This window comes from Porites lutea, chromosome 10, assembly GCF_958299795.1.
Source record: "Porites lutea chromosome 10, jaPorLute2.1, whole genome shotgun sequence".
Lineage (NCBI taxonomy): Eukaryota > Metazoa > Cnidaria > Anthozoa > Scleractinia > Poritidae > Porites > Porites lutea.
In genome coordinates this window covers 14,919,616-14,947,576 of record NC_133210.1, presented here as the reverse complement: position 1 = coordinate 14,947,576, position 27,961 = coordinate 14,919,616, and the positions used below count along the sequence as shown (strand labels likewise).

General features: G+C 39.4%; 2 protein-coding genes across 2 annotated transcripts; both read right to left on the bottom strand.

Annotated features, from left to right (window-relative positions):
• Positions 1–1,695: 1,695 nt before the first annotated feature.
• LOC140951286 (uncharacterized) lies at positions 1,696–7,837 on the bottom strand. Its single transcript, XM_073400527.1, has 2 exons — positions 3,879–7,837; positions 1,696–2,794 (listed from the first exon to the last, which is right to left on the bottom strand). The coding sequence occupies exon 1, from the start codon at positions 7,407–7,409 to the stop codon at positions 3,897–3,899; it is 3,513 nt and encodes a 1,170-aa protein (XP_073256628.1). The 5' UTR covers positions 7,410–7,837; the 3' UTR covers positions 1,696–2,794; positions 3,879–3,896.
• Positions 7,838–11,622: 3,785 nt separating this feature from the next.
• LOC140949570 (tetratricopeptide repeat protein 4-like) lies at positions 11,623–18,817 on the bottom strand. Its single transcript, XM_073398728.1, has 5 exons — positions 18,580–18,817; positions 15,805–15,937; positions 14,869–15,030; positions 12,056–12,133; positions 11,623–11,705 (listed from the first exon to the last, which is right to left on the bottom strand). Exons 2-5 carry the CDS (start codon positions 15,899–15,901, stop codon positions 11,623–11,625), a joined length of 420 nt encoding a protein of 139 aa, XP_073254829.1. The 5' UTR covers positions 15,902–15,937; positions 18,580–18,817.
• Between the last annotated feature and the right edge of the window lie 9,144 nt (positions 18,818–27,961).

The window sequence follows — 27,961 nt, the reverse complement described above, 5'->3', positions numbered from 1 at the left end:
ATAAGTCTGGCGTAAGCTACAGAAACATAGGAACAGCTTGTGTTTAACCAAAATTGAAGGATTTTTTCTACCTAACTGAAACTTCAGCCTGCACATTCACCATTTTTACACGGACTATAATGACCCCATTTCTCCTGGGTATCACAGTCGTCCCAAGGGAAATCGAAGACAATGGTTATGCAAAACTTTGGAGGTTAAGAAAGTGTATTATGGTCCATGTGAAAATGGTAAATTTCCACGTTTTTTAATTATTCTGTTCGTTATTCTTGTTGTCCATATCAATAAATTTAAAAAATAAGTATGTGTAATCAAATGACGACGAGAGAAATTAACGAATATTTTCACGCGCGTTTCGTCCAAATTCTAAAGGCTCCGGAAATTATTAACATTTGGACCGTCCTCGGAGAGCCAGGGGCGGTGAGCTGGGTCAGAAAAAACGGCGGCTAAAGTTTTCAAGAACGGGCAGGAGAGCCCCTGGGATGCTATTCTTAATTAACCAGTTCCACATTCGATTGCGTGTTTGTGATTGGGCACAAAAAATAATTTCGTGCCGAATAAGAGGCCAGCAAAACTTTCGCCATTGTTTTTCCTGACCCAACTCACCGCCCCTGGATATCTCCGAGGATGGATTAAGACAAAATTCCCTAATTTCACGAGTATACCATTTGATTACCTGTTAATATCATATGAGACAAATTGCGCTCGCAATCATGGGTTTTGACATGTTTATCATATATCGATTATCGATCGAGAACTCCCCGCACTGAAAAGTCTAGAGCTTGAATTTTCGCCTCAGTTCAGAACTTTCATAATTTTTTGACAAACTACCTTATAGAATCGTTCTTGATGTGCTCTTTCGTGTTTTGAGGTATTCTTAATCATCTTTTAATGCCCTAACATCTTCACTCATAACGTTTTTAAACTTTGCAGCCATCTTGGCACCAAGACGTACGAAACGTTGCCATAGCAAATTTGTAATTTCACAAGTGAAATTATAAATTAACGCTGAGTTTTCGCGCCAAAATTAAGGAATAAATTGTCACCCATTATATTATGATAATAAATTATACTGATAAATGCAGAGAAGATCATCACGTAATATATCAAACGTGAGACGCAGTGTTCCATCACCAGATGAAACACTGAGAAGAGAGTCTAGTAACCACAAGGTCATAGTATCAACTCCTGTTGGTAGTACTCGGAGTTTCTCTTCTGAGCCACCTGCAGCCTCCTCCTTCCAGGCAGGCATTTTGAGGGGAGTCGTATTTCCTCTCCCCCCTCCCCCCCCCCCCCCCCACTTTACACAAAGGGGCGGGGAGGAAATACGACTCCTGAAAACGCCTGAGTGGGAGGCTAAGCCACCGGTGTACTGACTGCAAAAACATCTTTTGATTTCTTAAATCATGATTTTTAAAATTTTCCAGGATTATAATGATAATTAAGCTGCATGTAAAAGTATCTCTCACCGTTTTCTTTTGTCACTGTAGGCTGGGAAACTTACTCCTGAGAAAGCACATGAGTACATCAAAAGTCGAAGACCTTACATCTTACTTGCTTCTCGACAATTAATTTTTGTATCTGTTTCACGGGTTAACTAAACTCACTATAACGAAAGAAAGCATCCATCTTCCAGGCTATTATAAAAGCAAAACGGCCATGTTGGTTGACAAAACAATATACTTTTAATTAGTCTGCCTTAGCGTCCCTTATTTATTCTAGACGTCTCAAACACGTCAAACGTCTCTACGGCGATTGTTTACTATTATATAGTCGTAATAGCATTCACGAAAGAGAAAAACCCTGGTACAAACAAAACAGCGTCAATATGGCCTGTTTAAAACTCTTTTGAACTAAACGTATTGGCTAAAAATAGCTCTTACAAAAGGCGTTTAGGAAACTTGATCATAAAATGGGTAATCTTATTATATAGCTACAACTGAGCTGTTTTAAACAAAAACCTACTTAATTTCCGCTTACTTTTACATTCTTCATAGAATCGCCTCAACCTCTTACAAAAACTTGAGAGTGGAATGAGGAATGAGTTCACGGGACGGCTTGATGGAAACGGAATAGATTACTTGACATAAAGTAGAAATTAATGAAACCCTAATCCTAAACGCATAGTTTACAATTTATAACATTTCCCATGTCACATCACCAGCCTAGTACCTAGGCGTTCTCGGCTAGGTCAATTCTGGGCTGTTACGTCGCCGAGAGAGACTCGCCCGCTGTTTCCTGGACTCTGCGCGGAGAACGGGCAAGAGAGAACGCCTAGGGACTAGGCTGCCACGCCACGTGTCATTCCGCTGAGTTATTCCTCCTCTTACCCAATCCGCTTACAAAGCGGTTATAATCATACTTTTAAATGTTAATTACAACAAGAAAAATTCTATTTTCGTGTCAGTTTAAAGTGAACGATAGAAATGTACTCTTTGTCCAAGGCTTAAAAAGTAAAACTCGAAAGGAGTCCGAGTTTGTAAACGTCTTTGCTACGGTTGAACTTGAAGAAAAGTGAGCTAAATAGGTTCATCCACATGGTGATCACTAAAAGTTAATACTGTACGTGGTTTTTCGTTGGTGCTTCGAGCAGTACTGCAAATCCTTTTTTGGCAACTACTAGGGAAGACATGGAAAGCAGACTTTAGAACCTGCCTCAGCCTGAGGTGCAGCCTTTGAATCCTTATTTTTCTATTGGTGTCAGCATCTGTCGTGGTAACGCTGCACCCTCTGAAACAATCAGCTAATAGAGTATGCCAAGAAACATCAGATGGCTTTCAAAACTTACATCAGTGAGCTGCAAAAATAAAAATATTGCAAAATATTAGCTATCAGATCCAGACCAGGGCAGGTCCTTTCAAGATAAATGGTTATACAGTAACACTTTCCGCAAGTTATTACCTTGATGAGAGGACATACAGCGATATGAAGCCAATCTATTTTGCTCATTGTAATTCGATTAAAAATTAAGAGGAACGTTTTTCGGGTCAGTTGCCCAATTAGAAATAATTTAAGTTAAAAACTGCGAATAAGCTTTAAACATAGCCGTACGTTTCCAAAACTAGCTTTTCAATGGTAAACTAAAGGAGTCCTTTGGTTAAAAGGGCAAAAAATATCATAAAGAGATGACGGCTTTATATTGTAACACGGGGGCAACTTAGTGTCATGACTTTCATCCAAGTTTGACTCAGTTACAATTAGAATGCTGTCACATAACCTATAACTGCAAGTGTAATTTATCTAGCGCTATTAATTTATTTTCCTGTTTATTTTGGCTTATGTTCAATTGGTAGCACTTTTTGGTGTTTAACGTATCGTAATTCACTATTTTCCATGTTTATCCCTCTAAATTTTGCGTAACCATTGCCTTCGCTTTCTCTTAGGACGACTGTAACACCCAGGAGAAATTGGAAAGAATGTTTGCGGAAAATTTGGGAGGGATGGAGGTGGGTGTAAACAAGGTGAATTATGGTCTTTGTGAAAATGGTGAATAACGGAGAATAGGATATAATATATCAAGCATAAGACGCAGTGTTTCATCACCAGATGAAACACTGAGAGGAGAGTTGAAAATACGACGCGCAGCGGGATATTTTTTACGAACTTCGAGGTGTTTAATCTGGTGATGAAACATTGTGTCAACTGCTTGATACTACTTCTTAAACGAAATGATTTTAGAAGGAGAAATTAAGGATGCAAAAATCAGCAGTTTTTCATCTTATTTCCAAACACTCATTAAGCATTAATTTCCTTTGTAGTTTCTTTATGAATTAGTAATGAGTTTGAGAAGTGTAGATAAAAGTATATTTGAATTAACTCTACAAATTGAAAGAAAGGCTTGTCAAAATATTGGACATAAATTACAAGATTTATGACGTTACCTCGGCAATGTGGGTTTTCTATTCGTTCCCAGCAAATTCCAATGTGACGTCATCACCAATAAGTACGAACGGTGCCCAATACTGGACTGCATTAAACTCTTCAGATTCTCTCATACAGTTCATTGTTTGATTTAAGGATTCACTAGCACTTATCCCTTTCACAAGATGCTGATAGAAATTTTTCATGAATTCCAAAGTGGCTTCATCGTCAATCGCCCACAACGACACCAGAACAGAACGAGCACCAGCACCCAAAAATGCTCGTGCTATACCGACCACACCCTCGGCTTTGATCTCCCCACGAGCACTGTGACAGCAACTGAGTACAACTAGTCTTGCTCGCATCTGGACACCCATTACATCCCTCATCGTCAAAATGTTCTCTTTCACGCCTTCTGTTGACGCTAGGGCAATCTCTCCCGTTTCCATATTGCCATGTGCAGCGATGTGTACCAAGGCAATAGAATCGAGTCGTGCTAAAACCTCATCTTTTGTGGCCTGTGTTCCAATTAGAGGTGTGCTGCCAAGCATTCTGCCAATCATTTCTACTTCCTCTCTGGCACATGGTAGCGGTGGACGCTCTGTCAAAGGATCACCCACTAGAAGTGCACCTGACTTGTGATGGTAATCTACTGGACAATCCGCAATCATTTTCAAGCTGGTGAGGGATGGAGCCACCCGAATTCTGAAAGACTCGCAAAGGTACTTGGAATTCGGGCCCTTAAATGCAGCAAAAGGAGCCAAGCAAAGTGGTCCTTCAGGGACAAACATGAGTTCAGTGCCCAAAAGAAGATCTTGAATAGGCTCAATGATGGTGTCATACAATGTGCTTAAGGCGCTTTTTTGTAGGTGCAAACATTTCGTTTGTTTGCCATCCTGGGGTGACCTTTTAAGTACCAGGTTATCCGCTAATTGAAGTGAACGATCTTCACACTTCACAAGACCCCTTGTTCCAATTTCCTGCTGTGCAGCCTCTACGAGAACCTCCAAGAAAGTCTCAACTTCATCCTCAGAATGGATTTGTTTCTTTCGTAATTCAAATTCCTTTCCACCCTGGCAAACCCAGAAGATTAATTCGTTTTCTCCAAAGGCCACAAAAATTGTGTTTGGAGGAAGGTAACCAAGCAGTTCATTGACTGTTTTGACTCCTGTACCAGATCCACCATACGCATCACTGCTTTGAAAGGCATAACTTAGTTCCATAAGATCTTTTAAACCTTGTGCCCGTCCTTGCTCGGCGGAAAACAAAGCTTCTGTAACGTTGCCCTCTGTTAACATCAAACGCCAAAGGCCTGCGTATACTATCTTGAATCGATCACGCAAGCTTATCTTCAACTCGTCTTTCAATTGAAGACGATCTCTAATATTATTAAACAAAGTAATAGCTAGTTGGTAATATTTTATGGCCGCTGTAACCTGTCCCAGAAATTTAAAAGATTTACCAAGATTCGCACAAGCTGTTCCCTCGCTCAAGGTGTCACCCAGTTCTTTCGCGATTTTCAGGTGACGTTCATGGTAGTCCTTAGCAGATTTAAAATCTCCCAGAAATTGATAGGCGTTGCCAATATATCCATTTGCAATTCCTTCTCCTGATCTGTCACCCAGTTCTTGCGCAATTTTCAAATGGCGTTGATGGTATTCTATGGCGGTTTTAAAATCTCCCAGACTGTAATGGGTGTTGCCAAGGTTGCTGTACGCTTTTCCAACGCCCGATCTGTCACCCAGTTCTTCCGCGATTTTCAGACCACGCTCATAGCAGTCAAAAGCACTTTTGAGTTCCCCCAGATTATGATGGGTGTTGCCAAGATGGCAATATGCTTTTTCTTCTCCGGATCTATTACCCAGTTCCTTCGCAATTTTCAGGCAACGTTCATAATATACCTTGGCAGTTTTGAAATCTCCGAGGTTGTCATAGGCTGCACCAAGATTGCCATTTGCATTTCCTTCTCCAGATCTGTCACTCAGTTCTTTCGCACTTTTCAGGTGACGTTCATGGTAGTCTATGGCTGTATTAAAATCTCCTAGACTGTGATGGGCTCTGCCAAGGTTTCCATACGCTATTCCTTCTACGGATCTGTCACCCGATTCTTTTGCAATTTTCAGGTGACGTTCATAGTAATCTCTTGCGGTTTTGAAATCTCCAATACTATGATAGGTGTTGCCAAGATTGCTATACGCCCTTCCTTCTTGCGACCTGCAACTCAATTCTTTCGCAATTTCCAGGTCACGTTGATGAAAGTCTATGGCTGTTTTAAAATCTCCCAGACTGTGGTGGGCGTTACCAAGATTACCATATGCATTTCCTTCAGACAATCTGTCACCCGATTCTTTTGCAATTTTCAGATGACGTTCATGGTAGTCTCTTGCGGTTTTGAAATCTCCCATACTGTGATGGGCGTTCCCAAGATTACCATACGCTCTTCCTTCCCCCGATCTGTCACCCCTTTCTTTGGCAATTTTGAGGTCACGTTCATAGTAGTTCATGGCTGCTCTAAAATCTCCCAGACCTTCGTAGGCGTTGCCAAGATTTCCATACACACCTCCTTCTAATTTATCATCCAATTCGTTCGCAATTTCCAGAGAACGGTGGTGGTAGTCTATGGCTGTTTTAAAATCTCCCAGACGGTCAAGGACATTTCCAAGATTGCCATATGCTATTCCCTCTCCGGATCTGTCACCCAATTCTTTTGTAATTTTCAGGCTTCGTTCATAGTAGTCTCTTGAGGTTTTGAAATCTCCCATAATGTAATGGGCGTTCCCAAGATTACCATACGCTCTTCCTTCTTCCAATCTTTCACCTAGTTTTATGGCAATTTTTAGGTGACGTTCATGGTAGTCCTTGGCTTTTTTAAAATCTCCCAGACTTTGGTAGGCTATTCCAAGACTGCTATACGCATTTCCTTCTCCCGCTCTGTCACAAAGTTCTTTAGCAATTTTCAAGTGACGTTGATGGCATGCTATGGCTGTTTCTACATTTCCCAGACTGTAATGGGCGTTGCCAAGATTTCTTTGCGCTCTTGCCTCTCCTAACCTGTCACCAAATTCTTCAGCAGTTTTGAGTTCGTGTTCATAGCAGTCTTTGGCTGTTTTAAAATCCCCCAGACTTCGATAGGTGTTTCCAAGATTGCTATATAACTCTACTTGTCCTGATCTGTCACCCAATTCTTTCGCAATTTCCAACCGACGTTGATAGTACTCTCTGGCGGTTTCGAAATCTCCCAGAGCGTAATGGGCGTTGCCAAGATTTCCGTACGCCCTTCCTTCTCTTAATCTGTCACCCAGTTCCTTGAAAATTTTAAGCTGAGATTCTAGGTAGTCTTTGGCTGTTATATAATCTCCCAGCAAGAGAAAGGTGATGCCAAGGTTGCCATATACTCTTCCTTCTTCCCCTCTATCACCCTGTTCTTTTGCTATTTTCAGCTGATGTTCTTGGTAGTCTATCTTTGTTTTGAAATCTTTCAGACTGCCATGATCGCGGGAAGTGCCAACGTTTTCAGTCGTGTGTGTCTTCTTCGCGCAAGTTTTCTGCATAAAAGATCAAGTACAGTGTATAAAAACCATTTGATATACAGCTGAAATTTTTTTCCCAACAGCGCGCTCTCATTGGTTACTTCGAGGTCACATGACTTCGATTCTAAAAATGAAAATGTTTCCCGCCAAAATCTCTGAGCGGGCAACATTGCAAAATCTATGAAGTCAGAGGGTAACAGTGCATTGCTATCCGCGAATGTTGAACGACGACCGCCGTTACAGCGAGGTTTAATGAATTTTCAGCTTCAAAATGTCCAGCTATATAACAAATCACTTAAATACTGGTCCCTCGGGAAACAGTTATTAATTTTGTTTCTCTCGGGATCAGTTATTAAGAGTTTAATGTTACTTTATAGTTTCATAAATTTGAAATTTCCACCTAGAAATAAAGGCGTTAATTAAGGCCTAGCTTGCAAGTGACAAGTGGTTAATAGGGAAGTGTGAATAGGGTTGACCTGTTGCCTTTAATAACCAAGCATTTTCGTAGTAAGGTGTAAAATATAAAACATTTTAACAGATAGTTGTCACCAAACTTCTCGTTCAAAAATGATCATGATCCCCATCAAAAACTGTCATTTCGCCAACTTTTAAATTGGTGTGTATAGGTAAATATGTGTCTTGTCTCGCTGAGATTAGATCTTGTATTATTTTTGTCACGGAATGATACTAAGAAGAATTTGACACTAAATGTAAGAAAATTATTATTTTTTCTTAATTTTGAGAGAATATTTTGGTAACAAAAATAATATTAACATTGGCTAAGAGAGATTGAACCGTATAAAAACCAAAATACAGTCGACTGATGAAACGCCTCTTGAACAGTATAAGCTATGATTGAGACCTACCGGATTTATGGGCAAAAGGTATTGGCATTTCAAATTCAAAGTGCTCTTTAGAAAAGCGTACATTTATATATCACTAGCTTCTAGTGCGGATTGATTATTCTCTTGAGGTCGGGAATGGCTGTCAAGTTTTGATGGCTTTGATATTTTCATAAGAGAAGAGACTTGAAACTCCACCGATGCGGCATAAGTCGTTAAGTTACAGTCAAACCTGTATTAAGGTGGCTGAACACAGTTTTGCGGGCGGTCAGCGATAACTTGCGTGACGGCACGTGTTTTAAATTAGACAGACCAACATGGCGGCGAAAAAGCAATGGAACACAGAACACGATTTCTCAAAATCTACTCACTAGAATTTTGTGATATTTGGCAGAATTTTTCCTTTCATCGTATTTTAAGTAATGAGAACTTTAAAATGGAAGTTGAATTCACGAATTTTGTGACACATTTAATAATTACAGTACAATTAAATTATTGATTATCTAAAAACCCGTCTGTTAAAATTTGGTAAAATAAGTTTTAAATGGTAATGATAAATTATAGTAAGCTGTGTGCAAGCTTATAGGAAAATCTAATGAGCGAATTTTATGTAAACTGAGAAAAAGTGAAATTTTAAGGTTGTATTCAATCGTTCATGTTGCCATGGAAACTACGAAAACGTCAATTTTTACCTGTTAATCAAAATCTTTCATCAGTACATTTTTCACTTGCCAAGTTTCAGCTTGTGAGCAGCAACCTTTCTCTTGCCATGATTTGGCAAATGACACATAATCAAAAACTGCCAAAACTGTTGCCAAGTTTCAGCTTGTGAGCAGCAACCTTTCTCTTGCCATGATTTGGCAAATGACACATAATCAAAAGCTGCCAAAACTGTGTTCAGCCACCTTAAGCGAATTTCTATTTAGCGGTCATCCTCTATTACGCGGTCACCTACCAAAGTCCAGGAAATCATTTCCCTCAATTACTGTAAAACTGCCTTATATTAAGCGTTTACCTCTATTAAAGTGGTCGCGGTCACCTTTTCTTAAGTCCAACGAGTTATTTTTTATCGTCTTCACCTCTATTAGTCGGTCACTTTGACAATATGTACCATACTAGTGTAACAGATACAGTGTGTATGGCGTTAGTATTGGTCTCTTACTTCCTTTCTTCTGGCACAAGAAGAAGGTAGAGGCACTTTGAGGTCGTTTTGTCGTGGGATAGCCCCCCCCCCTCCCCCTTTGAGTTTTTATATATGTTGTAGTATTTCAAAACGATTCAAAGGAAAGTCTTTGATCTTCTCTACTAGATGAGGTATATTCATTTTATGGGTGGTAGCGCAGCTGAAGGTCTGTGACGTAACCAAACATGATCGCCATCTTGGCAGCCATCTTGGATTTTATCAAGAATTAGAAATCAGGTAAAAACAGTAAGAATTAATAATATTTTGCGCTTAACATGTAAATAACACATAGATAATTACTTTGCATCATTTTATCCACAGAATTTACTTTTATTCCTGAAAGAAGTTGAAAAAAAAGCATTTTCGCTCAAAAATGGCTTGAACACCTGCTACTTATGACGTCATATCTCGTAACTATAGAAACTGACCAATACTAAACTTGTCTCAAAATGCGTGCGAGGGATAAACGAACAGCTCCAGAAAACTTCAGATGCTGAGGTTTAATCGTTTAGGAAAAAAAACAGAAAAATCTTAGAGGGAGTGGCAAGCACCCCCCCCCCCCCCCTTGTACGTCCGAGGGTTTAACGGTCAACCTGCATATTAAAGCGGTCAGTAAGCCATTCCCCAAGGATGACTGCTAAATACAGGTTTTACTGTATTATGATATTTTGCGCCCCATTTCCGACTGGTAGTCTCTTTTCTTACGTTGTCCTACGTCTGTAAACACAGTGGATTTCGCGTTAAAAAATTTAAACTATACTGGATGTCTAACATCCTGTATAACCTGTTGGTACTCACATTATGGATACTTCTTGGTTGTGATCTGCTAAATTGGCTGTTCAATATGCCCATTCATTCACGGAGCTCAACAGTTACAAATTTATTATGAGCGCAGGATGATTTTGACATTGCAGACCCGGGCTGTAAGCAGGACTCTTGACACGTCGACTAAACCAGAAAAATTGCCTAATTCATCATGAGGTCCTATGCAGCTCAGAGGTAACAGCACCCACTGCCGGAAACCGTTATTCTAGGAAGCAATGGGCCGAACCCCAAAGGGGACTCAGATGTTTTGCCCCATACTCGTGCCATAAAGAATGAAAATCTTCTTCAAAAAGTAGTGCAGTAGCTGAATAATAAGTGAACCCAAGGGGAATAAAAGGTGATTCAAAAACTGGACTTTGAGAGCTAAAAGCACCTTTTCCGATAAACAACGCCTTTTCATCTACGTTACGATCCTTATTTGATTAACCCGGCTAGGTGTGCACACACCATTCCGAGATTTTGTTTCAGTGTGCGAAACATCATTTAGCTGAATGTTTATCAATAAGTTTAAAAGTAAGTTATATGTTTTTGTTTTTTTGCAGGCGGTTTCAATTACGGGAAGAATTCACAACTCCTTTTGAAGAAATGTCCCCTGAAGCGCTAAAGAAATGCCTTCAAAAGCCTTTTATTTATTAGCAAGAAAGTAACGGCAGTTCGGTCACGATTTGCGCGTTGGCAGCAATAATTAAGATAAAAATCGTCATTTTTGTGCTCAATTATCTCACAGTTTTAGTTCGCGACTTGGTAAATGACCACCACTAGCCACCTTTACCTCTGTGAACAATAGTTATTTATTTTTCATCCTTACCTTTTCTGTGAGGCTTACTTGCAGTTTCCTTTGTTCTTCAACACACCTACTCCGTACTTCCAACAAATTTTGATTATACGGGGCGATCTGGTATTAGTTAAATCAGTCAATAACTCTTTTAAGTAAGCAAAGTGCAAGGCTACCCAACTTGAAATACATCATCTCGAATTACGCTACGTTTCGTTGATAAATAAACCCAACGGTGTTTTGCAAAGTACTATGTGCAGCAAATTTTAATCAGTTAATTTAACTGGTCTATTTTACAATAAGTTTTCTAAAATGCAGGTAATGCTAGGGAGCAGGGGAGCAAAGACGTACTCTTGAAGAAATGGTACTATTTATAATATTTTCTTTCTTCTTATTTTTCGCTAAAAATTTGTTCGCACTCTTAGATTATGATTTATAATTTTTTTGTTATATCATGTAATAATATTCATATTAGGACTCTAAGGCTATATTTTCAGTACGAATTCACTAAAAACCCGTAACCAGATGCACTTTCCGAGTGCCCAATTTTTACGTCTCACATGGGTTATGACAAGAACATAATCTCTTACTAGAAATTATTTCATCAACTTAAGGAAAGGATACTGCTAATCCCTTATCACACCATGTGATGGCTTCGTCAAATCTTGCTAAGTGAACGCAAGCACTTGCCCCTGTAAATGAAAAAAAAAAGCACAGTTAAGCTGCAACTGACATATTTGGGCTTCAATTTCAAGTTGGGTTTGAAGTTTTTGAAGCCTTGATATCTCACCGCTAGTTATTCAAAACCAAATATAAACAAGAAATGAAGATAAAATGTCTTTGCCCCACGTGACACGCCGGCCACACCCGTTTTTCATCTTTCACTTTTTTTCCAATTTTCCTTACCATAAATCAAACTAATGGCTCCTTGTAAAAACAGCTGAAATGAGACAATCGTCTTTTAAATAGGTTTTCCCTTCTTGAACTGCATGCTATTGCTTGAGTAAGAAGGGACAAGCCCATGATGTCTGATGGGACTTACCTCTCCAAAACGCTTTTAAAAATGATGGTTGTAAGTCCACGGCAATTTTCGCATCATTCAGTGCTTCAGCGTAATTACCTGTGAAACAATGTAGTATGCAGAAGGTCAATTTACACCTCAGAAAGACACAGCACAGCACAATTTCAAGACAGTGCTTTACAGAACGCTAAAATCCTTAGCAGTTGTCACATTAACCCACCCCCTCTCCCCCACCCCCCCCCTCCCCCCAAAAAATCGATTGACAAAAAAATATATATTTATAATGTGGGGGTGTGTTCGAGCAACTCGCTCGCTACAAGATGAGGTACCAGGATATCTGATTTACATCTTGATCTTTATTCTTCTTTGACTACTACTAACTCACCCAACTCAATCCTTGCTCTTCTAACTCTCCTCCTCAACACACCTCTCAACTAGTCAAATAGCGGCCATTTTTATAACCAAAGCTGGTCATGTTTGTGTTAGCTGACCGTGAGAATAAAATCAAGGTGAGCTCGGGGTGGGTAATGTCTTGGTGTAACTGAACCTACATGGTTGTGATCGACAAGAAGCTACAAACCAATGAAAAACTATAACGCTGGTTAACAAACCCAAACAGGAGCTTCAAGGAGACTAATGAACCAAGGTCAGTTCTAACATCACTAACACGACCACTCATGAAAAACTAACATATGATAACAGCAAGCGAAGAATAGCCCTAAAATGGCTATAAGTAACTGAGTTCGAGAGCTAAGCATAAATTCAAGTACATGTAAAAACAAAATATCAAACAGAGAAACAACTGTGTGGACAAATCAAGACTAACCTTGACACACTTAAGGTGACTCGACCCAGTTTTTTTGGGGGGGTACCATCCTACTTTGAAGGTCTCTGGTATCCCCACCTTTACTTTTATCGTAAGTCTAACACATAGAATGGATAGCATATAGATCAATCTACAATATAACATAAAATTTTTGGCGATCGGAGTAAATGTCACGTGGTTATAATGCCACGCCCCTTTGAGGTCTGAGTCGAAAATCTGCTGTTGCAGGCATTTTTTCGTGAAAATCTCTCGGCTACACATAGCGCGCATTAGTGCCTTGCGCTGAACAGAGTTTCACCAAAATCGCAAAGACCCAATTCGAGAAATTCAGCGGTTTCCAAATTTAGGTCATAATTTATGCGAAAATGATAAGCAAACTTACACGGATTATATCTAATAAACTATGAGATTCATCTCTTTATTTTGGGCATCGTTATAACAGAGGGGTCCTTGCAAGTCAGCAAAACGCTTTAGGGCCTTGTAAATGCGCGCGATTTCGAGCAAAGCAAACATATAGAAATTATAGTTTTCGCTATTTGTTGACGTTTGTCAGCGTTTAAGACTCTTTCTCACGAAAAAAAGCATTTTCTTAAAAATTCGTAGTTTTTTTTCCTTCAAATTTTTTCAGGGCCACAATTGATTAACTAACTACCCGGACTCTGAATTTCATGGTCATTGAAAAACTGTGACATTATCTTCTATAAGCCCAAACTTGAGTAAACATTGAAGATTTTTAGCGTTTTGGCTGAGTTTGTGCTTTGGGAGTTGTCTATTGTTTCTAGTCTGTCATTATACAGCATTCTTGTTCAGCACGCGTGCAATGACCACGCTTGGCTGACTTCCGAATGCTCACCGAGATTTGATAATTTTGGTACAGCGAGACAGGCCATCGCGTGATACATAGAGGTTTAACTCAAAATTTTTAATCAATTCTCGTGCTTCTTGAGCCTTTGCAAAAAATCAAGAAGTGCTACACACTAAATCTACTTACTATTAAAAAGATATCATTTTTTCATAGGTTTAATGCAAGCCAATAATTAAACCAACTCGTGACGGGAATATCTCGGTGAGCATTCGGAAGTCAGCCAAGCGTGGTCATTGCACGCGTGCTGAACAAGAATGCTGTATAATGACAGACTAGAAACAATAGACAACTCCCAAAGCACAAACTCAGCCAAAACGCTAAAAATCTTCAATGTTTACTCAAGTTTGGGCTTATAGAAGATAATGTCACAGTTTTTCAATGACCATGAAATTCAGAGTCCGGGTAGTTAGTTAATCAATTGTGGCCCTGAAAAAATTTGAAGGAAAAAAAACTACGAATTTTTAAGAAAATGCTTTTTTTCGTGAGAAAGAGTCTTAAACGCTGACAAACGTCAACAAATAGCGAAAACTATAATTTCTATATGTTTGCTTTGCTCGAAATCGCGCGCATTTACAAGGCCCTAAAGCGTTTTGCTGACTTGCAAGGACCCCTCTGTTATAACGATGCCCAAAATAAAGAGATGAATCTCATAGTTTATTAGATATAATCCGTGTAAAGTTTGCTTATCATTTTCGCATAAATTATGACCTAAATTTGGAAACCGCTGAATTTCTCGAATTGGGTCTTTGCGATTTTGGTGAAACTCTGTTCAGCGCAAGGCACTAATGCGCGCTATGTGTAGCCGAGAGATTTTCACGAAAAAATGCCTGCAACAGCAGATTTTCGACTCAGACCTCAAAGGGGCGTCGCATTATAACCACGTGACATTTACTCCGATCGCCAAGAATTTTATGTTATATTGTAGATTGATCTATATGTTATCCATTCTATTTGTTAGACTTACGATAAAAGTAAAGGTGGGGATACCAGAGAGCTTCAAAGTAGGATGGTACCCCCCAAAAAAAACTGGGTCGAGTCACCTTAATGAAACAAAAACGAAACTTAAAAGAATTGAGACAAATCCGTCCTAAAAATAACTTTCAAAATACTTCACAACAATAAAAACTAACTTCAACTTCTTACCCAAATTTAAATTTGCTGCTGCCCTGTTGCTGTACAGCTTAGCGTTCAGTTCTTCATCTTTACAGTTCACTTTAATTCCTTTCGTGTAGTAGTGAATGGCACTGTTAAAATTGCTCTTCTTGTATTCATCGTTGCCCTCATTTTTGTAGACCTCAGCAATTGCTACAATAATAATAATAATAATAATAATAATAATAATACTTATGTAGCGCAATTTCCATTTGAGCAAAATTAAAAACCTAGTCACAAAAAAACTTGGGAAAATAAAATTTTATTCAGTTTAATTTCAAAACATGATAGACTCGTGGTGGTCCTTATGTCATGATGATTTCATAGGAGGAAAGCGGAGTAGGGTTCCATCACAGCAACTGCGAAGACTGTAACGTGAAAGTGTCGCAACAGAAATATGAGAAGAAAGATAAGAAGGAGCCAGATTATTTAAAATCTTAAAAGTAAACAAAATTCTCCTAAAATCGATGCGTTGTCTCAAAGGTAACCAGCGCAATTCTCGTAATATTAGTGCGACGTGACAGATTTTAGGCACTGAATATGCCAAGCGAGCACGCACGTATTTTGAATTCAGTGGAGCTTTAAGATAAGACTGTTTAGCAAAGCGTGGAATATTACATACCAAATTAGATTTATTTTAGTGTATTTCTAACTTTTGAAATAAAACTTGGGTTATAGTAAGTCGTTTTTGTTTCACTTGCGAATTTATCATTCCTTTTTCAACTTCTGCAACTGCGCGCTGAGATGAACTCTAATAAAAGATAACGTATCGAAACGTAAGCATATCTTTTGAGCCAAACTTTGAATAAAATGACTTGAACTCAACATTATTACCCTTACATCCTGATAAATAGATAGGTAAGGGCATTACCTGGGCGAAAGTTATCCGCGGTCGACATGATAAGGAAACTGCATAATGTGCCTCACCTTTTAAATTGTCATCATCAAACTGAAGTGTTTCGAATTCCTCACTAGCTGATGTGACGTCACCTTCTTTCGAAGCTGTTATTGGAGATCTCGCCATGCTTGAAGATTTACGAATTGCTGATGAAGGTTTTTCCTGCCGATAGATTCAGATAGATTATTGTCCTGTGATAATTAACCGTCTTAGAAAGAGAAATTGTGATTGTTGTATCTTGTTTTGAAATCGGGCTTAGTCAGGCAGTGTAGCATGGAAAGGACCGAGGACTTTTTCTTAAAGCATGTATTTCTTTCTATTACCACCTCCTGGTCGCTCTTATTCAGGAACAAGAACGAGAGCTATACCTGGCCATTTCTTGATCATAGCTGACTCTAAGTAGTATTGTGGTTCTGGTTGTGTACACTCTCCACAACAAGGAAATTTTAAAGCTCAAGCATAGTTGTTTGTAGCAAACCAACCAGCAAAGCCAGCACAACCACTTAACCCTCAAATCAAAACATAACCACCATAACCCTCCCAACCACCACAATCACCACAACCAACACAGCTAACGCAACCAGTACCACCGTCACAAACTGAACGCAGGGCCACCCAACAACAGTTTCGTTCTAAATACATTTAGAACACTTTTTAAGGCTATCCAGAGCACTTTTAGATCTCTAGAAATGCATGGTTTGTGGAACTATAAAATTTGTATCTGTTCGGTCATCCTAGGGGAACTTGAGTCTTTTCGAAATTATTAGGGCTCTAGTATTGCTTTCCCGAAAATTTAAGATGCAATTTAACGTTTTACGAAAGTGAGAATTTTTCTAATTCCTCTTTACATCGCGTTTATGAATCCGAAAATTTTAGGTTTCCTTTTTAATACGAAAAATAGCCCAACCTGGGTAGTAAAATGTGAAAAATTAGACTTCAGAAAATCGTAGCAGATTTATTGGAAAAGCTTCGAAAATTGTACATGAATGGAACTGCCATCTAGAAATTTTTAGCCGTGCTCAAGTTACAGACAATTCTAGGCAATATTTGCTTCTCCGAACAGATATTTTACAGAAAACAGTCGTTGGGTGCCCCTGTGAACGGCACCACAACCACCACACATGCATGTTGGTTGCGGTGTTTGCGAGGGCTGTGTTGGTTGTGAGAGTTGTGCTTGTTCTGCTTTTTAGCTAGTTGTGCTGGCTGTGAGGGTTTTGGCGAATGTGAGCGTTGTGATGGTTGTGGAGGTATTAGTTGGGCTGGTTGTGTTGGATGTAGCTGATGGTCAGTGTTCTGAGGGTTGTGGGAGGTGCACTCTATATCATTGGACTCATCGGGGTTTCTTGGAATCTGTTCTCTTTGATTGATACCACAATTGTTTCTATCATATAAAAGGCAGTAAAATAACAGGCAAAGTGTTTGCATCTTTGTAAAATAAAACATAAGAGCCCTTACACTCTGAAGCTTGTTCATTAAAATCTTCAGGTTGAGCTAGTTGTGCGGGTAGTTGTGCCACAAATACTTATGCTTGAGCCTTAAAATTTCCTTGTTGTGGAGAGTGTGCAGCCTCTTGAAGCCTATCAAGAAACGTGCCAAATTTGACGAGAGCAGTGAGGCTTAATGACAAAACTAAACAAATGCAATCAAAGACAAAAATTATCAGTTGCAAATCTCTACATACAGCCCCAAGGATATACGTGAAACAATCTGTACACCATGTGTTCGTTTTTATGCTGTGAAAAGACGGCTGAAAAGAATCCTATTCGCTATCTGAGAAATACTGCCTATCAGAGTTTGTTAAATGTGCCACATAGACCAGACTAATTAGCATTCAGATGAGCCAGTGATCATCAGCTTATTATTACTGAACACATGGAGCCTGAGCAGAAAATTCGAAAGAAAGAAATAACGTTTGAAGCTATAAATAAGTAGAAGAGCTATAGCCAAATTGTGGCCGAGATACCTTATCCTTTTTATCTCAGTTTTGAAGCAGCAAACAGGTAGCATGGTAGTCTCCTTCGCAGCCGTTTTTAGGCTACTGGAGAAAGATTTAAATTGCATATTAAATCATGAGATGAGAGCTGAGTTTTTCCCACTATTTTCTGACGGAATAAAAGCAGCTTATACGTCATTCGTCCCTCCTTATACGCTTCCAAAAGTTCTTTTAATTTACATTCTTCTATATATCTATAGTTAACGATTTTCATTTTTTTTCTCCTTTCTTTTTCTTCTCCTTCCGCTTCTACCTTGAACTGCACCTTTATGACCTCAAAGCGAACTGAAAGCAAGAAGCATCTTTAATTCCTTTCTCGGTTTGGGGTCTTTTTGGTGTCGGCGAAAAAACTCAACGAAACAGGATATACAATGTGACAGGCAGAGACCAATGCATTAAACCGAGTATTTCACCCATCTTTTTTTTAAATGAGTTTATTCAAATCCTGACGCGTTGACTACCGTAACGCCACTACCTTTATGACACTATATGACACCGAAACTAGTGATGTGTTGATCTGGTTCCCCTGATATCTAGAAAAATCGTCGCAGATGCCTGATTTCGCTGATTTCTTCATGATAATAACTGAACAGCTACTTTTTCGCATTTCATAGCAAAGTTATTAGTCAGCGTTGGCGAAGAATGTGTTCAAACGGGTTTATGCAGGCCTCTCGTTAACTTTATAGCTGATAGTTTATGATTATGCGATCTCATGGGCTATAATCTCCCAGAATTTCCTAATGTATGCTTAGTAACGTCTACTACGTTCGCTTTTTGTATTAGTTTCTTTGTAAGTCTGTAATAATCTTACCTCAGTTGATTTCTAAGGCATCAAACAGAACGGGGACACTTCTTCTGAGGAGTCAAGTCACTGGCATACTTGATATGTTTCTTGATTTGCCCTTCACAGCGTCGCTAGGTTTTGAGATAAACTTATTTGTCATTTCGAGTCATATTTTTTTGGAAACGCTGGTCAACGTAAGTCTCTACCAGAATCAGCAGTGCTGGTTTTCAGATGATCCAAATATATATAAAAGCAATGAAGCAATTCAGATTTTCTCGGAAAAGGAAGCTTAATAGTGTGAAATTTTAATTTGGGGGTTTCACCTCTAGTTTCCGAGAAATCGGCACCAGTCTTACGTACCCTTGAAGAGGAAAAAACCAGAGAGAGCCTAGGAACGAGGTTGACGACAATCTGCTCAGAAAGAGAATAATCATTATTTCGAATACAGATTTCATTATCTAATCAGAGAACCTGAGTGGCGGATAGTGGGATGAGAAAAATGTTACGGTTCAATTACTCCTGGCGCAGAGTACAGAAACATGGGAAGAGCTTGTGCTTAACCAAGATTAAAGGATTTTCACGACCTAACTGAAATATCAGTCCATACATTCACCATTTTCACATGGACCATAATGACTCTTTTTTACGTCCCAGAATTTAACATAACCATTGTTCCCAATTTCTCCTTGGTGTGACAATCATCCCAAGAGAGATCGAAGACAATGGTTATGCGAAATTTTGGGGGTTAAAAAAGGTGCAATATGGTCTATGTGAAAATGGTGAATTGTCACGTTTTCAATTATTCTGATCGTTATTTCTGTTGTCCATATTAATAAACTTAAAAAAATAAGTGTGTATAATCAAATGGCGACGAGTGAAGTAGCGAATAATTTCACGCACGTTTTGTCCAAATTCTAAAGGCTCGGGAAATTATTAGAATTTGGACCACCCTCGGAGGCCCAGGAGCGGTCAGTTGGGTCAGGAAAAACAGTGGAGAACGTTTTCAAGAACGGGTAGGAGAACCTCTGGGGTAGAATATTTTTATTAGGAAATTTTAGTTGCATGCTATTCTTAAATAACCGGTTCCACGACCTATTCGACTGCGTGTCTGTGATTGTCCACAAAAATAATTTTGCGCCCAATAAGGAGCCAGCAAAACTTTCGCCGTCGTTTTTCCTGACCCAACTAACCGCTCCAGGGCTCTCCGAGGATGAATTTGGACAAAATTCCCTAATTTCACGAGTATACCATTTGATTACCTATTAATATCATATGTCACAAACTACGCTCACAATCATGGGTTTTTGACATGTTTATCATATATCGATTATCGATCGAGAACTCCTCGCACTGAAAAGTTTAGAGCTTGAATTTTCGCCTAAATGCAGAATTTTCTTTATTTTTTTCCATATATCCTTTGATTATTATAAACTTTAATAACTTTAAGCTGCTTAACAAGATAATCCAAATACAGGTTTCTAATCTTGAACCAATAGCTAAGTGACTGTGACCTGTCAACCTAACTGCAATATACCATAACAACGGCAAGGCTAAATAGGATAAATTAGCAGAGGCAATACAACAGAAAGTATAAAGAGGAACTTTAGAGCTATTATAATGGACCAGCTATAGTGTAATGATTGTGTCTTTACTAAGCTACGCTACGCCTACCGAGGAATTACCACAATACATCAACTGGGAAAAAACTGAACAAGCTGGGTGGTAAAACTGTATGAGCAGGCCCCAAAGATTGTTAAAACTGGACAATGTCACTTGATATAACTGTCAATAGCGTAGAGTCCAAGTAAGTTAAAAAGCAAAAATGACTGAAAATTAAACTAATACCTTGACATAACCTAATAAACAAACATTAATGCTCGTCTCATTTTCTGAACTCATGAAGTTGTTATTGAACTTTATTGTGGTTCTTGAACTTTAGTGTCTTTATCGAACTACACAAAAAGGAAAACTAACGACTGGGTGGGAGGCTAAGCCACCCATGTACTGACTGCAAAAATATCTTTCGATTTCTTTATCACGATTTTCAATTTTTTCCAGGATTATAATTATAATTAAACTTTGTGTAAAGTAGCTCTCACTATTTTCTTTTGTCACTTTAGGCTAGGAAACTTACTCCTGAGAAAGCACATGAGTACATCAAAAGTCGAAGACCTCACATCTTACTTGCTTCTCGGCAATGGGAAGCCATTCGATTGTTCCATAAATGCCTTACTCAACAGGACAATGATCTCAGTTGATAAAAATCCACAACTTCCTTAATTTATGGTAAATGATGACTAATGGCCCCAGCAGCGTATTTAACTTCACCCTCCCCAAACCCATGGATGTATTTTCAAAAACGGATACATTCTCTATTCCAAATCTACTCAATTCCTGAGCATTTGCCAAATTTTTGGCTTGTGTTACCTTGTACTAAAGTAAAATACTTTACTTGTGAAGCGGTAGTACCAATTCCTGACGTACATCATGTTTTTCCAATTTTACTGTCTAAAACCGTCAAAATAACTAGATATAAACGTGGCCTCTTACAGGGGCACTGTGGTAAAAAATGTCTTGCTCTTCAGATATCGTGCGCTTTTCCCGTTTACATCGCAGCGCGATCTCACTTGGCCTAAAAAATGATTTAATGAAATTCATGTAGCAGCAGTAAGGCTGGAACCGTCATTGCATAAAATGGCTTAAAATTTGAGGGAAAAAAGTGATTAAGAATAATAAAATTTGAAATGATTAATTATTGAACAAAGACAGGATACACCTGCCAACTTATATCTATTCAGCTCGTGTAATAATCATGGAGTCAGGTCTGCCTCCACTAGCTTTGCTATTTGGAGGCTTGTCTTAAATTTTTTGTAATTCCGTTACGAATTCAAATGAAAATTATGTACTCGCGAAACCATCACAACACAAGAGCGCGCCCGCCTAAATGCGGTTAAGCAACAAGTCGAAGGTCGTCCAGTGCAACGCCGAATTGTATCAGCCAAAGCATTTTATAGAACGAGTACAATAGAAATGATGCGTGTTTTCCCTCTTCTCGAGTGTTTCCTAAAATTTCCCAAGTGCTCATGTAACTCAACAACGCGCGAGAAACGTTTCTTTACGATCGCGTGCTAATCCTAGTGATAATAAGAAAAGATCGCGTGCACTCCTATTTATACGCACCGCACGAACAACATAGTACGGAGGCGTGCAGAGTGAACTATAAGCTTGGACATTTATTAAATGCCGTCTGCAAAATACAACTTGACTATCTACACAATGTAACAACTATAAACGTGTAAAATCTGAGCTAAAGCCTTAACTGAAAACACCTTTTGATACTACAAGAGAAAGGTGGAAACGCATCCCTCAAGCAAATGCAGGCGCCCTAAACTTGGAGGGTAAAACGGACAAAGGAAATACAATGGAACCTCTCCAGGGGATAGCTTTGTTCAAGGGACAACTCCACTCAGGGGACACAAAATTTGGTCTCAGAAAAATGTTTACATAATCTTTGTATCTGTTACCTCTAGTGAAGGGTGACCTCTGTACAGGGGAAAGGGACACTTTTTCTTGGTCCCAAAACCCAGCTTTAACCTCCATTCAGGGGACACCTCAAACACAAAAAGCGTTCTTCATGTAAATCTAAGTTTCACTGGTCACAATGACATCAGCTTTGACAACATGAACTATCTCACTTAAATCCATGTACTGCACTTGTGGGAATCCTACACACAATAGAACGTTTTCACATGACGTCACGGCGGCCATATTGGTGTTCCAAAACAATGAAACGGCGGCCATGCTGGTGTACCAGACAACCCTGTGGGAATTGAACTCTTTTCTTACGTAAAAACTTTCTATTGTTCCAATTAATTAGCATAGATACTGGCCACGTGAGTGAAAACGCTCTATATCTAAGAGATGGGTTAATCATGATTTTTTTAAACACGTTCAAGAGCTAAGATGCATACATAATGACCTAAGGCGTGAGGTAGCGTGCGTTCTCTATGGAATATAATGAACTTGTTTTTCTTGACCAACCACAACACAAGCACTTGGACATTGTTTTCTCAATCTAGCCTGCCTCCCTCTCTTTTCTCTTTCGCGCTTTTCTCCCTTTCCACCTTCCCCTACTCTTTTTGCACCTGGCGCATTATTACACTGGTGACTTAAGATAGATACCAGACTGCTACGCAATACCCTAACAAAATACTTTAACTATGGCACTACTATACACTAATTCCATCGTCTTCTATTGTTTACTTGCAGCTATTTGGCATTAATTTTTGTATTTGTTTCACGGATTAAGTAAAATCACTGTAACGAAAGAAAGCATCCATCTTCCAGCAGGCTTTTGTAAAAGTAAAACGGCTTTGTTGGGTGACAAAGCAATACACTTTTGGTTAGTCTGAACCTTAATTCGTTTAATTCCTTTCAAGCGTCTGCCTTAGCATCCCTTAGTTATTCTAGACGTCTCAAACGCGTCAAACGTGTCTACGGCCATTGTTTACTATTATATAGTCGTAATAGCATTCACGAAAGAGAAAAACCCTGGTACAAACAAAACAGGGTCAATATGGTCTGTTTAGAACTCATTTGAATTAAACGTATTGGCTAAAAATAACTCTTACAAAAGGCGTTTAGGAAACTTGATCATAAAATGGGTAATCTTATTATATAGCTACGACTGAGCTGTTTTAAAAAAAAACCTACCAAATTTCCGCTTACTTTACATTCTTCATAGAATCGCCTCAACCTCTTGAAAAAACTTGAGAGTGGAATGAGGAATGAGTTCACGGGACGGCTTGATGGAAACGGAATAGATTACTTGACATAAAGTAGAAATTAATGAAACCCTAATCCTAAACGCATAGTTTACAATTTATAACATTCCCCATGTCACACCACCAGCCTAGTACCTAGGCGTTCTCGGCTAGGTCAATTCTGGGCTGTTACGTCGCCCAGAGAGACTCGCCCGCTGTTTCCCGGACTCTGCGCGGAGAACGGGCAAGAGAGAACGCCTAGGCACTAGGCTGCCAAGCCACGTGTCATTCCGCTGAGTTATTCCTCCTCTTACCCAGACCGTTGACAAAGCGGTTATAATCATACTATTAAATGTTAATTACAACAAGAAAAATTCTATTTTCGTGTCAGTTTAAAGTGAACGATAGAAATGTACTCTTTGTCCAAGGCTTAAAAAATGAAACTCGAAAGGAGTCCGAGTTTGTAAACGTCTTTGCTACGGTTGAACTTGAAGAAAAGTGAGCTAAATAGGTTCATCCACATGGTGATCACTAAAAGTTAATACTGTACGTGGTTTTTCGTTGGTGCTTCGAGCAGTACTACAAATCCTTTTTTGGTAACTAATAGGGAAGACATGAAAAGCAGACTTTAGAACCTGCCTCAGCCTGAGGTGCAGCCTTGCAATCCATATTTTTCTATTGGTGTCAGCATCTGTCGTGGTAACGCTGTACCCTCTGAAACAATCAGCTAATAGAGTATGCCAAGAAACACCCTATGGCTTTCAAAACTTACATCAGTGAGCTGCAAAAATAAAAATATTGCAAAATATTAGCTATCAGATCCAGACCAGGGCAGGTCCTTTCAAGATAAATGGTTATACAGTAACACTTTCCGCAAGTTATTACCTTGATGAGAGGACATACAGCGATATGAAGCCAATCTACTTTGCTCATTGTAATTCGATTAAAAATTAAGAGGAACGTTTTTCGGGTCAGTTGCCCGATTAGAAATATTTTAAGTTAAAAACTGCGAATAAGCTTTAAACATAGACGTACGTTTCCAAAACTAGCTTTTCAATGGTAAACTAAAGGAGTCCTTTGGTTAAAAAGAGCATAAAATATCATAAAGAGATGACGGCTTTATATTGTAACACGGGGGCAACTTAGTGTCATGACTTTCATCCAAGTTTGACTCAGTTACAATTAGAATGCTGTCACATAACCTATAACTGCAAGTGTAATTTATCTAGCGCTATTAATTTATTTTCCTGTTTATTTTGGCTTGTGTTCAATTGGTAGCACTTTTTGGTGTTTAACGTATTGTAATTCACTATTTTCCATGTTTATCCCCCTAAATTTTGCATAACCATCGCCTTCGCTTTCTCTTAGGACGACTGTAACACCCAGGAGAAATTGGAAAGAATGTTTGCGGAAAATTTGGGAGGGGTAGGGGTGGGTGTAAACAAGGTGAATTATGGTCTTTGTGAAAAAAGTGAATATAAAGAAAAGAGAATAGGATATAATATATCAAGCATGAGACGCAGTGTTTCAACACCAGATGAAACACTGAGAGGAGAATTGAAAATACGACGCGCAGCGGGATACTTTTGACGAACTTCGCGGTGTTTAATCTGGTGATGAAACATTGTGTCAACTGCTTGATATTACTTCTCAAATGAAATGATTTTAGAAGGAGAAATTAGGATGCAAAAATCAGCAGTTTTTCATCTTATTTCCAAACACTCATTAAACATTAATTTCCTTTGTATTTTCTTTATAAATTATTAATGAGTTTGAGTTTCAAATTGAAAGAAAAGCTTGTCAAAATATTGTTAAAAAATTACAAGATTTATGACGTTACCTCGGCATTGTGGGTTTTCTATTCGTTCCCAGCAAATTCCAATGTGACGTCATCACCAATAAGAACGAATGGTGCCCAATACTTGACTGCATTAAACTCCTCAGATTCTCTCATACAGTTCATTGTTTGATCCAAGGATTCACTAGCACTTATCCCTTTCACAAGATGCTGATAGAAATTTTTCATGAATTCCAAAGTGGCTTCATCGTCAATCGCCCACAATGACACCAGAACAGAACGAGCACCAGCACCCAAAAATGCTCGTGCTATACCGACCACACCTTCGGCTTTGATCTCCCCACGAGCACTGTGACAGCAACTGAGTACAACTAGTCTTGCTCGCATCTGAACACCCAGTACATCTCTCATCGTCAAAATGTTCTCTTTCACACCTTCTGTTGACGCTAGGGCAATCTCGCCTGTTTCCATATCGCCATGTGCAGCGATGTGCACTAAGGCAACAGAACCGAGTCGGGTTAAAACCTCAACCTTTGTGGCCTGTGCTCCAATGTGAGGTGTGCTGCCAAGCATTCTGCCGATCATTTCTACTTCCTCCCTGGCACATGGTAGCGGTGGAAGCTCTGTCAAAGGATCACCCACAAGAAGTGCGCCTGACTTTTGATGGTAATTTACTGGACAATCTGCAACCGTTTTCAAGCTTGTGAGGGATGGAGCCACTCGAATTTTGAATGACTCGCAAAGATACTTGGAATTTGGGCCCTTAAATGCAGCAAAAGGAGCCAAGCAAAGTGGTCCTTCAGGGACAAACATGAGTTCAGTGCCCAAAAGAAGATCTTGAATAGGCTCAATGATGGTGTCATACAATGTACTTAAGGCGCTTTTTTGTAGGTGCAAGTGTTTGGTTTGTTTGCCATCTTGGGGTGATCTTTTAAGTACCAGGTTATCCGGTAATTGAAGAGATCGATCTTCACCCTTCACAAGATCCCTTGTTCCAATTTCCTGCTGGGCAACCTGCAAGAGAACCTCCAAGAAAGTTTCAACTTCATCCTTAGGATGGATTTGTTTCTTTCGTGATTCAAATTCCTTTCCACTCTGGCAAACCCAGAAGATTAATTCGTTTTCTCCGAAGGCCATAAAAATTGTGTTTGGAGGAAGGTAACCAAGCAGTTCATTGACTGTTTTGACTCCTGTACCTGATCCACCATACGCTTCACTGCTTTGAAAGGCATAACTTAGTTCCATAAGATCTTTTAAACCTTGTGCCCGTCCTTGCTCGGCGGAAAACAAAGCTTCTGTAACGTGGCCCTCCGTTAACATCAAACGCCAAAGGGCTGCGTATACTGTCTGGAATCGATCACGTAAGCTTATTTTCAACTCGTCTTTAAATTGAAGACGATCTCTAATATTATTGAACAAAGTAATAGCTAGTTGGTAATATTTAATTGCCGCTGCACACTGTCCCAGTAATTCAAAAGAATTACCAAGACTAGCACAAGCTTTTCCCTCGCCTAAGGTGTCACCCAGTTCTTTCGCAATTTTCAGGTGACGTTCGTGGTAATCCTTAGAGGATTTAAACTCTCCCAAAAGTAGATAGGCGTGGCCAATACATCCATTTGCTTTTCCTTCTCCTGATCTGTCACCCAGTTCTTTAGAAATTTTCAAATGACTTTGAAAGTATTCTAAGGCGGTTTTAAAATCTCCCAGAAAGTAATGGACGCTGCCAAGATTGTTATACGCGTATCCAACTTCCGATAGGTCACCCAGTTCTTTCGCAATTTTCAGACCACGCTCATAGTAGTAGCAATTTCGAGCTCTCCCAGCTTGTGAAGGATTTTTCCAAGTCTGCAATACGCTTTTCCTTCTCCTGATCTATGACCCAGTTCCTTCGCAATTTCCAGAAAACGTTCAAGATAGTCCTTGGCAGTTTTAAAATCTCCCAGACAGTCATGGGCTGCGCCAAGTTGGCCATTTGCAATTCCCTCTGTGGATCTGTCACCCAGTTCTTTCGCACTTTTCAGCTGACGTTCATAGTAGTCTATAGCTGTATTAAAATCTCCTAGATATTCATAGGTTGTGCCAAGATTGCCATACGCTATTCCCTCTCCGGATCTGTCACCCGATTCTTTTGAAATTTTTAGGACACGTTCATAATAATTTCTTGAGCTTTTGAGATCTCCCAGACTTTGATGGGCGTTGCCAAGGTTGTTATACGCCCTTCCTTCTTCCGATCTGTCACCCAGCTCTTTTCCAATTTCCAATTGACGCTGATGGAAGTCTATGGCTGATTTAAAATCCCCCAGACTGTGGTAGGCGATACCAAGATTGCCATACGCCCGTCCTTCTTCCGATCTGCAACCCAATTCTTTCGCAATTTCCAACTGACGCTGATGGAAGTCTATGGCTGTTTTAAAATCTCCCAGACTGTGGTGGGCCATACCAAGATCGCCATACGCACTTCCTTCTTCCCATTTGTCGTCCAATTCTTTTGCAATTTCCAGGTCACACTGATGGAAGTATATGGCTTTTTTAAAATCTCCCAGACTCCTGTGGGCGTTCCCAAGATTGCCATATGCTTTTCCTTCTTGCAATCTGTTACCACATTCTTTTGCAATTTTCAGGTGACGTTCATGGTAGTCTCTAGCGGTTCTGAAATCTCCCAAACTTTGATGGGCGTTGCCAAGATTTCCATACGCTCTTCCTTCCCCTGATCTGTCACCCGATTCTTTTGCAATTTTCAGGTTACGTTCGTGGTAGTCTCTTGCGGTTTCGAAATCTCCCAAACCTTGATGGGTGTTACCAAGATTGCCATACGCTTGTCCTTCTTCCGATCTGTCACCCATTTCTT